The sequence below is a fragment of the Meriones unguiculatus genome, chromosome 2, assembly GCF_030254825.1.
Source record: "Meriones unguiculatus strain TT.TT164.6M chromosome 2, Bangor_MerUng_6.1, whole genome shotgun sequence".
Lineage (NCBI taxonomy): Eukaryota > Metazoa > Chordata > Mammalia > Rodentia > Muridae > Meriones > Meriones unguiculatus.
Genome location: NC_083350.1, coordinates 25,273,369 through 25,285,938, shown reverse-complemented (window position 1 = coordinate 25,285,938; position 12,570 = coordinate 25,273,369). Strand labels below are relative to the sequence as shown.

At 37.9% G+C, this 12,570-nt stretch overlaps 1 protein-coding gene across 4 annotated transcripts in view; it reads left to right on the top strand.

Annotated features, from left to right (window-relative positions):
• Wdr7 (WD repeat domain 7) overlaps nt 1-12,570 on the top strand; it is a 315,838-nt gene that overhangs the window by 255,839 nt on the left and 47,429 nt on the right. For all 4 annotated transcript variants that reach the window (XM_060377177.1, XM_060377176.1, XM_060377178.1 and 1 more), the window contains one exon: nt 9,265-9,364. In XM_060377177.1, coding sequence (XP_060233160.1) covers nt 9,265-9,364 — 100 coding nt within the window. The remainder of the gene's footprint in view (nt 1-9,264; nt 9,365-12,570) is intronic.

The following is a 12,570-nucleotide window of genomic DNA, read 5'->3' as shown; positions in this document are numbered from 1 at the left end:
GGTAGTGTTCCTATTTTGCAGATGAAGACACTGATGAACAGATATTTCCTGAATAGATGAGATGAATAGATTGAAGTAACTTGCCAAGGTTACAGTATTAGTAAGTACAGAACCAGATAGTGAGGTACAGAGCCATTCCTAGTACTTTTCTTGTCAAGCACTATGCTCTGTGCCTAGCCCCACGTGCATTTCCTTTCTTTATCACCCTAGCCACAGGATGCTATGGTATAGTATCCCCTCCCCAGAAGGAAAATAATTTACTCATTAACCACTCAGCAAGAAGTATTTTATTTACTTCAGTATGTAAGACCCTGACTGGAAAATAGTGACTCTCAAGCAGAATTATTCAGCATCAACTTCACAGACTAGGACATCTTCTATTTTCTCTTTTGAGCTGGTACCCTCTGCTAGCATTAAGTGCTTCTAGAAAATGCCTATTCATGTGTATGTACAAAAACCTACACCTCAGTTCCTGTGAACATGCCTTCACCACAGCCATTTTTCCATGCCTATAAATCTTGCAAATATGTGCACAGTTTGGAGGTCTAGAATTTGTAGGGGCAGGAATGAAAATGGTCTTTGAGGTCCCAGACATAGTATTGCCTTTCATTGCATCTCTGTGACTATTGGCCTGAGAACCTACTTCTAGTCTTCATGGTATCTGTCCAGCCAAGAGGTGTGGACAGTTGCTTGTCGCTTGTACCTTCTTGTAATGAGAGTGAACAATCCTTGCTCCACTGCAGAAGTCCTGTTACTTTTTTCTTCAATATCTGTATTAGGAGTGAAATCTTTCCTCATGGATAATTGAGAACACATCATGAATAACTCAATCCTAGTCACTCTGCATGATGAACAAAGGGACACAATATTCTGTTGGAGAAATTTTAAGGAGTTTTCCTTACATTATTAATAAAGCTTACATATGCTTATCCTGCAGAGTATAAACATATGGATCAATCTTTAAAAATTGCATACAAAATAGAACAAAAGTGCAGTGCCATTTATTTTCCCTCCTGTTGGCAAAAAAAAAAAAAGAAAAAGAAAGAAAGAGAGAGAGAGGGAGGGAGAGAGAGAGAGAGAGAGAGAGAGAGAGAGAGAGAGAGAGAGAGATTTGATGAAAACAAGTAAGGGTGACAATTGGTGAGCATTTTAGGAATTTGGCATTGCCTGTCTAAATTTTAAGTGTGCATAATATTTGATCCAACTTTAATTAATCTGTCCAGCAAAAAATACTCATATATATATGAGTGTGTGAGTGTGTGTGTGTGTGTGTGTATGTAAAGATCTATGACATGATATAGCCTATAGTCTATCAAAAAAAGAATGGTTAAATGGTGGAAAGCACTCACAGAAATCTGCCTCCCAAGTGCTAGGATTAAAGGTGTGCACCACCACCACCTGGCTATTTTTAAGCTTTTGATTAATGCATATTAATTATAAGTATCTGTGCAGTAAAATGTGATATTAGATTTTGTTCTTATAAATTGGGTAGTGTTTCTATCATTACTTCATGTTTGAAGACTTTGAGCCATCCTCTCCTTGTTATTCATAAAGCATATCCTGGTTTGCTGTGCACTGTAGTCAGCCCACTATACCACTATGTTGTTGAACGCTAGAACTATTCTTAGACACCTGTAGTTTGGTAGCTATTCCCAAGTCCCCCAGTCCTCATGGCCTCCCACATTCCCCATCCTCCAGTATCACCATTCTACATCATTGTTAGCATTCTCATATGTATTTGCCTTTATGTCTGACTCATTTCACATATACAATGTCTTCAGGTTCATCTACTTCACTGCAAATGATAGGATGTCATTCTTTTCTATGGATGAAGATACTCCATTTTGTATGTACAGCATTTCTTAGTGTACTCATCCAGCAAAGGGTACCTAGGTTAATTTTCATCTTAGCATTGTACATAGTTGAACAGCAAACATGCTCTGCAGGTATTTTCTTAAATTGTAGCTATCATTTTCTTTCTTCTTAAGTAACATCCATACTGATCTTCATAATGACTGAACTAACTTAGATTCCCACCGTACATGAGTTGCTTCTCTACATCCTCACCAACATTTGATATCTTGATACCTTTTTTATTATAACAGCTTTAAAAAAAAATGGGATGCGATATTTCATTATGCATTTTCTTTTAATAATTTTAATTAACTCACAAAAATCCATAGTATGCAGTTGTGCATACTATTGAGATATCATGTCAGAGTCTGATATGTATGTACATTGATAATGTTTAAAAATACCTATCTCAGCCAGGAAGTGCCTTTACTCCCAGCACTCAGGGAGGCAGAGGCATGTGGATTGCTGTGAGTTCAAGGCCAGCCTGGTCCACAAAGTGGGTCTAGGATAGCCAAGGCTACAAAAAGAAACCCTGTCTTAAAAAACTGAAAAAAAAAAAAACAAAACTAAAAAAAAACAAAGAAAGAAACCAATTGTCTCCTGAGGTTAAACATATCATCAAACATTTATCTTATGTTTGTAGTAGAATATTCAAAAGCTTACTTTAAGTTTATGTATAAATTAAAACTTTGCATATATGCTAAATGTGCTTCCAATGAATATATGTTGGTATTTTAGGGATTTTTTTTTAATGTATTGCTTTAGCTTTTAGGAAGATTCAAAAGTTTATGACTTACTTAACTCAGTATCAATAACCTTTAAAAGTAACTAGATTCAGAAGTGCTTATATTATACTATAAAGTTTTCTTAGCTAGCTATAAAGATAGACATATACAAATACTTAAGATAGTGTCTGTTACATAGTTACGACTCTCTATGTTAACTGCATTTACATGTAGTAGATAATCTTATATATGCAATCACTTCTATACTCCTATATATTTAAAGCGGTCTATATTAAATTAGAAATTAATTCTGTATTAGGTGAAGAATATTTTTTTGTTGTGTCTTGAATGGTATTGTTATACCATTGTCATGAAATCATTGCAGATTACCAACATCTTAGTTAAGTAATTTGTACAGGCTTCTGTCTTTCTCCCAAATTAAATTTTTGCAGAGGTTTGCATGTTTTCCTTTTCCTATCTATTCTATTTTTTTTTTAATTTGAAATGTTTTATTTTCTTCTTTTTCTTCATTTTCTTTTATTGAACATAGATGCTTGTCTCATACAATGTATCCTAAGTATAGTTTCCCCTCCCTCTACTCCTCCCAGTTCCTCCTCACCCCACTTTTCCTCCAGATCTATTCCCTTTCTCTCTCTCATTATAAAAGAACAGGCTTTTAAGAGATGGCAACCGAACATGACAAAATAAAATATATTAAGATGAAGCAAAAACTATCTTACCAAAGTTGGACATGGCAGCTCAACAGGAAGAACAGAGTCCCCAAACCAGGCACAAGAGTCAGCCTCACTCGTTCTCACAGTCAGGTGTCCCATAAAAATACTGAGCTAAAAGCTACAGTATACATGCAGAGGACCTCGTGTAGACCCATGTAGGCCCTGTTCATCTGCTTCAGTCTCAGTGTGCTCATATGTGCCTTGATTAGTTGATTCCAGAGGGCCTTGTCCTCTGGCTCTTATAGTCTTTCCATCTCCTCTTCTGGACTTCCTAAGCTCTGAGGGGAGAGATTTGATAGAGACCTGTTTAGACTGCCTCTCTGCATAATGAAAAATACATTTCATTGTACATATCACCATTGAGACTACTTAGAGTCATTCTTTTAAATTTCATGCTGTGTAATTTTTTTCTAGCCTTGTACAATAGTTAAACTGTAATTGTCAGTTTTGTGCTAAGGTACCCAAGAAAGCTCCAGGGCTTTATCAGATAATATATTTTAAATTTGCCATTGCTTATCCCCAATAATATATATATATTTTTTTTAATTGCCAAGCAAGTACATGTCATTCCTTATTTCTGCTTGACTCTGGTTCAATTTGTATTTCCATGGTATTTAACAATTGTTATTTTAGACCATATGGGAAATTAATTCTCTTAAAAATTAACATTTCACATGGTTCACATAGTGCTTACTAAACGATAAGCATTGTTTGGATCTTAGCTGCGTTGAACTTCTTACCATTGCATCTTGCCTGCTTGGCCCTTGGCTGCATATTTAAGTCTTTGATGGAGGAAAACAACCAATTTTTGATCTAGAAAAAGCAAAAATAACTGTGGAATATTTCAGAGGCAATGGATTAAATTTAAAAATGGATTGTTGGGTTAAAAAGTATCAGATAAAGGCTACTGTATTAAACAAAGTGCCTTAAGACAACATTCTTTGATAGAGGAGGTCCCATTTATTGATTGTTGATCTTAGAGCCTGTGCTGTTGGTGTTCTGTTCAGGAAGTTGTCTTCTGTGCCAATGAGTTCAAGGCTTTTCCCCACTTTTTCTTCTAACAGGTTCATTGTGTCCGTTTTTATAGTGAGGTCTTTGATCTACTTGGATTTTAGTTCTGTGCAGTGTGATAAGTATGAATCTATTTGCATTTTTCTACAAGTAGACATCCAGTTAGACCAGCACCATTTGTTGAAGATGCTATCTTTTTTCCATTTATGGTTTTGGCATCTTTGTCAAAAATCAGGTGTCCGTAAATGTGTGGGTTTATTTCTGGGTTTTCTATCCGATTCCACTGAGCCACCATTCTGTTTCTATGCCAGTACCTGTAGTTTTTACTACTGTTGCTTTATAGTACAGCTTGAGATCAGGGATGGTGATACCTCCAGAATATCTTTTACTGTAGAAGATTGTTTTAGCAATTCTGGGTTTCTTGTTATTCCATATGAAGTTGAAAATTTTTCTTTCAAGGTCTGTAAAGAATTGTGTTGGTAATTTGAGGGGAATTGCATTGAATCTGTAGATTTTTTTTTTGGTAAGATGGCCATTTTTACTATGTTAATCCTGCCAAGCCAAGAGCATGGGAGATCTTTCCATCTTCTGATATCTTGTTCTGTTTCTAATTATTGGACTGGGGGAGGGGCATAGGAGAAGAAGAGAGAGGGAGAATGTGATTGGGAGGGAATGGAGAAGAGGGCTACAGCTGGGATACAAAGTGAATAACTGTAATTAATTAAATAAAATAAATTAAAAAAGAAGACATTCTTTATCAAGATAACCTGAAAATGGGGCCTTTGTGAGATGAGTGCATGAGCAGCTGAAATATTGGACTGCTGAGATTTTTCAGTACCAGGAGCAAGACTTAGAAATGGGAGTACTGTGAGCATATCCAAGAATATGGAAGGTGTTGGCCATTCTTAGAGCAGAATAGGCAAAAGAAACCAAAGATAGGTCCCAGTGTGTCATGACTTTGAAGGACAGCTGTGAGCAAAAATATGATGTGAAATAATACATGGCTGAAATAATACAAGACCAAAAGCTGCGTGTGGACAATAACCAAAGTCTGCAGCCAGTGTCTTTAAACATTTTAGATAATGACCACCTTGACCCCAGTGGCCTTACCCGTAAGTACTCCAATCCTTCTGCTTGCTAATGCTGGCTCCAATGGGGCAGTTTCCTTTTGAGCCCACCTGGTGGACAGTAAGTGCTAGGATAACTTGGTGTGGTAGTTCTGTAAATTTGGTGCAATCTGGAATCATGTGGGAAGAGAACCCGGTGAGTAGTCATGTAGAGCAAGCTGTTCTGTGGGCATGGGTTAGAGTTGGGTTAGGGTTCAGCTGATATGGGAAGGCCAAGTCTACTGTGGGTGGCACCATTCGCTAGATTTGGTTATTACTGGTGTGAGAGTGGAGAAAGTGAGCTGAGCAATAACCGTGCCACTTACTCATTTCTCTCTGTTCTTAATTGTGAATGTGAGGTAACTAGCTACTTTTAGTTCCTGCCACCATGACTCCCGGCTCTGATGGACTGTAACCTGGAATTGTGGGCTACAGTGAATGCTTTCTCCTCCAACTTACTTTCTTATCACAACAACACAAATAAAAGTAGGGCCCTTAGAACAGTAACAAAAAGGCTTTAGCCAGGTTAGTAATTGCCACCTTAGGGTCTGCTTACTGTCACAGTAACCTGAACACTGGGACACTGAAGGCACCGAAGTTCTAGAGAAATTTGAAATTTTTCTGGGAGTTGGGTGAAGATGAGAGCAATATTAAAAGCTATAGTGACTGCTGCCTCAACCTCTGGTGCCATCAGAGGTGGGAACAAACGATGCCTGTCTCACCATTCTTAGAACCGACCGTGCCCACATGGCAGAGCTGTTTCCAGAAGAAGGTAGTCTAGCAGGATGGAGGGCCTCGGAGGCCTCAGCAGTGCATGGTTTCCTGCAGCAGCACCGAAGTGGGTTCCTATGCACAGACTGACATAGTTAAGAATTTTTAAAAGTTATTATTATAAGAACCAGTAAGGAAATTTTAGTACAAATTCCTTGCGGCAAAACCAGGCCACGAGACTGTCACTGCCCAGAAATCTTTAAAGTGTTTTTAGAAGTGTTAAGTAGTAAATTACAAAGAATGAAAAACGCTAGAACTGTATAGTCCTTTCAGGCACACCAAAGATTTGATACCAAGAATAGATTTAATCGTTTTTAATCCCATAAATAATGGTATTTGTAGATGATAGAAGAGTGGGGTTGATATCCAAAGCGTAAAGAATAGGTGATGTAACAGAAACCCTTAGTTTAAGACTTTGTCATCACAAATGTGTTTTGTTTTGAAAAATGTTATTTTGAAGGTGATAATATTGTTTTGGAGTAGGAGTATAGTAGTATAGCTATTAAATTTTTGCAAATAGTAGATAAAAAGCCACGGCAAATCTTACTTTTCCATGGACATTCACTACAAAGAATAAATGTTTTTAAAAGAATGTGTGCGGTGTTAAGTTTCATATTATTGTAGTAGCATGCAAATTATACATGTGTGTATGTATGTGCAGAGATGGATGTCAATAGTGACGCAATCAATAATCAGACACCCAATAATCAGACTGATAAAATTACTAATAACAAAACAGCCACTGTTTTAAAATTCTTCTAAAGCATATTAATTTTCAAAAGTAAGAACATTGGGTTTTGAGTGCAGATTCCTACTGTTTATTGAAAAAGAGTAATATGCTACTTTTCATGAGCGGTGTGGAGAACAGGACATTCACAAGTAGTGTCTGTCTGTCTTCCATGTTACTGAAAATAAAGCCCTGGTCTTCCATAAAGTAGAAGTTGATTATGAATGAGGCTTATGGATGAGACAAAACATCACAGAATCTATTACTTCTCAATAAATAGCAGACAAAAATGTTAAAAATATGTGTGGCTATCATGTGTGCCTTGGTTGTCAGAATGCCCCTGCTAATAATATTCAGATTTGTCTCCCTTGGCCTTTCTTCCTGGGATTACAGAGTTGTCATCTATCTTACATCAAGAATGTGTTGTACCTCAAGAATGCATTGGGGTTTTTCTTCCTGTTTTATCTGTCTTGAAAAAGAATAAAACTGCTTTAGGGTTTCTGTTGCTATGATAAAACAGTGACCAAAGGCCACTTGGGAAGGAAAGGGTTTATTTCATAGTCCAGGGAAGTCAAGGCAGACATTTGAAGAAAGGAACTGAAATAGAGACCATGGAGGGATGCTGCTATGGGTTTGATCTCCATGGCTTCCTCAGCCTGCTTTGTTATACAATCTAGGACCACCTGCCTAAGGGTGTCACTGCCCTCAGTGGACTGCTCCCTCCCATATCAATCATTAATCAAGAAAATATCCCAAAGGGCAATCCAATGGAGGCAATTCCTCAACTGGGATTTTCTTTTCCCAGATGACTCTCGTTTGCATGTATAAAGCTGATGAAAACTAACTAGCACAAGAAAGTGTATTCCATTTTAGTCAATATTAAAAGAATCCTCATTTTGTTAGCCTTTTTTCTTATACAACTCAGGATCTCCTGCAGAAGGGTGACACCACCCTCAATGGCCTGGCCCCTTCCGTATCAATCACTTATCAGAAACGCTCCCAGAGACTTGCCTATAGGCCACCTTAAAGAAGCATTTTCTCCACTCCCAAAATTACTCTAGTCGATATAAAACTAATGAACACAGAAACCCCATGGGAACGAAGGAAGGTACAACAAATAATGTGATTGGAAAAGATATTTTCAAATAGAATACTTAGTGTTGTTCCCTTTGCCTGGATAGCTCAGAGACCAGGTGAAATGGGAAGTATATTTAAAAGTCTTTGTGAGCATAAAAATCATACCTGCTTTACCCTTCTAGTACCGTCCTTACCTATAGATCGCAGACATATGGCCTTGAAATCAGTACATCCGAGCTTAGGTCAGAAATCCAAGTACGTAATCTACTCCTAAACACTAGTCTAGAAAGTAACAATAATAAACCTCTTACAAACTTCATACCATCTACCCAAAATTTGTTCTTATTCAATGGAACAAAAACATAAAATATGCTTGTTCATACTGCCTATATTTTGAGTTATGTAGCCAAATAAGTAAGTCTAGTAGATGTGGAAGATCTTGGCCAGTTTCAGATTGTTGTTGTTGTTGTTTTGTTTTGTTTTGTTTTTCCTGGTGAGTATCTTTCTAATGTCATTTTAAATTACTGATGAGAATTTAGGAGACTTGCTATTTTTGTAGCCTTTTATTATTGTTCTGTGAGAATGTATATTTCATTAGTTAAGTAATACGAGAACATAATTGAATATATGAACCTTTAAAAATCTTCTCATTTCTGTTCAAATAGAAAATGTTCATGTAAGTTGTCATAAAGCTGTAATTTCACAATTATCTTTTTTTGCCTTTGGCCCTTTGTACCCCAAACTTTCAGGTGTGTTCATGATTATAAAATTGTTTCCTATCAAAAATAATTTTTTAAAGACATGGTCTTACTCTGTCTGTAGTCCTTGCTGGCCAGGAACTTACAGTGTAATGCACACTGGCCCAAACTCACCTCAGTCCTCTGGCCTCTGCCTTCCATGTGCTCGGTTTAGAGCTGTGAGTCAGCCACTAGAGCTGGCCAAAAATTCATTAGCAGGCCTAAGTGGCATTCTATATCAATTCCATGTCAGTTGATTTTTCAAAAGTACTCGTACTAAAGGGAAACATTTTTTAAAATCCATATGTTGATTACAGGAGTATTTATTTAGAAATAATAGCCATAAAGAGATTAAAGCTTTTATATACATACATATATAATTGTATATTTTATATGTGTGTGTGTGTACATGTGTGCAAGCATGCACGTTGGCTTTAATCTTTTGAGTATTGGTTTTGTCTTCCACATACTGGCAATCTCACCTGGCTTTTGTTTTTGTTGTTGTGAAAATGTTCAATTCAGGTTCTACATGGTCAGCTATTACGAGCGGAGCCACAGAATTGCTGTTGGAGCACGCCATGGCTCAGTAGCCCTATATGACATCCGGACTGGAAAATGTCAGGTAAATAAATCATGGTGGCTTCCTCTCCATGAGAGACCAGTACTTCACCAGGTGATGGACTGAGCTCCTGGAACATTACGGATCATGTGTACGAAATCAATAGTTTACTGAAAGACTCAAAGAATATAGAGCCCCACCGTCTTTACTCCCTGGGATTGGAGGCAGCCGTGGTGGTTCATGGTGGAGCTCAGAGTGAGAAAGCACTTCTCATGGCTGATTTTACAATATGTCTCTTCTTTGTTCAGTGTTGGCTGGTTTTCTCACTTCGTACGTGTTTCCTGAAAAAAGTTCAATGCTACATATGAGAATGTGATGACTGAGTAAATAATTAATTTTCTGTGTAAGAAAAATGAGATAGTTAGCAATTATGAGACAGGAATACAGTCAGACTTCATATAGTAAATCACAATAGCATTTACTAAAACTCCACAAATTGCTTTACAATAAGTGTGTCACTTTAAACTTTTTATTCTACATTTTATGATTTTGTGACATTTTATTGTCCATGAATTTTTTTTTCGTGGATTTGATCTTGTTTACCTGACTTTCAAAATATACGCAGTAGATAGATGGGGAAAGTATATCCTCATTTGAGATAGAAAATGAGTTGAAGCTCGATGCTTAAATCACTGCATCCCAGAGTCACATCGTTAGCCAACAGCAAAGCCAGGGCTAAGTCTGCCAAAGTCCTGGTAAAACCTTGATGCCCATAAAGAAAGACCTATGCTATACCTTTCCCTGTCTTAGTATGACACTTAGCATTGGTGATTTCTTATAGTTTACAGAAGGGACATAAGAAATCCATAGGGGTGTCCAACGGTTTAGATTATATCTTCAATGTAGCAAACTGCTAAGCTAATGCTCTCTTCAAAGTTTCCTTGATAACTTGCCATGAAATGATAACCTGCCTGATAATGAGTGCTAGGGTAAAGGTCTCAGACAGGTGTAGAGGGCACTGTTCCAATAGTAAGTGCGTCTCTGTGGGTGCTGAGTGTGCCCTGTGTGGCACGTGGCCGTCCTTGGCCATGCTGTAATTGTTGGTGTTTTCCCCTCTCTAGGCCACTCGGGTGGATATAGCTTTCCTCTAGGCTCCTATGGAAATCAATGAAAACATTCTGAAACTTGTTTAAGGATTAAGTTTTGATCTATTTATTTCTAAATTCTTTCTAAAGGGATTCTTCAAACAGCATTTTCAGAATGTTCTTCTTTAAACGTTTATTTGTTTGGGGGGAGGGAGGACACAGCACATGTTTTGAGATCATGGACCCCTTGAGGGAGTCAGTTCTCTCCTTCCACCATGTGGGTTCTGAATCAAACTTAGGATGTCAGGCTTGGTGGCAGGAGTCTTTACCCCTGAGCCATATGCCAGACCCCAGAATATCCTCTAAGAACTTTCTTCTTTGTTTGCTTGTTTGTATCTTTATTTATTTGAGACCAGGTCTCGATATGTATCCCAAACTGGTATGGAACTCACCGTTTTGGTCAGGCTGGCCTCAAACTCACTGAAATCCATTTGCCTCTGCTTCCTGAGTGCTAGGATTGAAAGCATGTGCTACCATGCCAGGTTTCAATTTAATTTATTTTTAAACATACCTAAAACATAACTTTACATATCAGGGGATGCTGACATGTTTTGATGCCTATGTACATTGTATAATATTTAAGTTGGGTCACGTATTTCTGTGTTTTCAAAAGCTGATCATTTCTTTATGATGAAAACATTCAAAGGCTAGTAACATTTTAAAGTATATGCTACATTGTTCTATACTTAACACAATTGTACAGAATATAGGAGAACTTTCCAGTTCTTTACAACTTAGTAAGCTCTGACCAACATTTCCTATCCTACCACACCCATCCCCAGTCTCTGATAATCACAGGCAATTTTGAAGCAGTTTCTTAAAATTAAAGTATGTCACTAAATAGCAAATTTGAAAGAAAACACATATACATTTACAGGGTTAAAAGAAGAGGAAGAAAGGATAGTGAAAGATATTTTGTAAATGTCTTCAAGATTGAGAATTTGTTCGTTATTACTTCTCTGAGCATTCCCTGTAAGATAGATCAGGTCTATAGCCAGGACCTGGCCTAAGTGCACCTGCTGGCTTGCTTTCTCTTCTTTCTTTCTTTCTTTCTTTCTTTCTTTCTTTCTTTCTTTCTTTCTTCCTTCCTTCCTTCCTTCCTTCCTTCCTTCCTTTCTTTCTTTCTTTCCTTTCTATCTTTCCCTCTCTCTTTCTGTCTGTCTCTCTGTCTCTGTCTCTCTCTTTCTCTCTTTTTGGTCTTGAGACAGGGTTTCTCTATGTAGCCTTGGCTGTCATAGACTTACCTTGTAGACCAGGCTGGCCTCAAACTCACAAAGATCCACATGCCTCTGCCTCCCAAGGGCTGGGATTAAAGCATGCACCACCACTGCCCGGTTTTAACACCTGCTTTCTAGCAGCATCCTTTTTGGCTGACCTTTTATTGTTGATGACATAATGTGAGGATCCTATATCACCCAGCCACATGCATGGAGCTATTTTTTTTTCTTTGCAGTAGGCCAGGGGAGTTGGAGTCTTCTCTTTCAACAATATAAATTACACCCTCAAAGTTGTTCTTTGAGGCTTTTAGGATTCTTGTTTTGGTCGTCATAGATATCATCCCACCCCTGAGCTTTGTTTCCTTTAGTAGCACCCCCTTTTTCCCTGTGTTCTATCCTGGTCCTCTCCCAGATTATGTATGAGGCATTCAAAGTATCTATTGGATAAGTTGTCATAACCTCAGATGGGATTTTAGGTATTGTGCCTTTGCTACATTTACTGAGATTGTTCAAAACGGCTTCACTCAGGAAGATCTCCTCATCAGTGAAGCACTTCCAGCAAGCAAGAATGCTGAAGACAACCACAGTGAGCCAGCAATGGTTAGCTCTCCCTGAGAACTAGTCCATTAGAATGCATTGCAGGCCTTTGAATCCTGCACTCCTCTCATAAGCCGTGCTGTGGCCAGACTCCTTGCCCATCTGTACCTGTCTTTCTTATTATAGCAGTCCTTGTTACTCTTTGTAGCATGCCAGACTTAATGTCTGTAATTCTGTTGTTGAACCATTTATTTCCTTTTGTTTGCTAGAGAAGGCAGTGTAGTGGAGAGTAGATTCTGAAACCACACTGCCTAGGCGTAGTGTTAGACACATTAGAATATATTCATGTGTATATCATGCTTGTGAACCA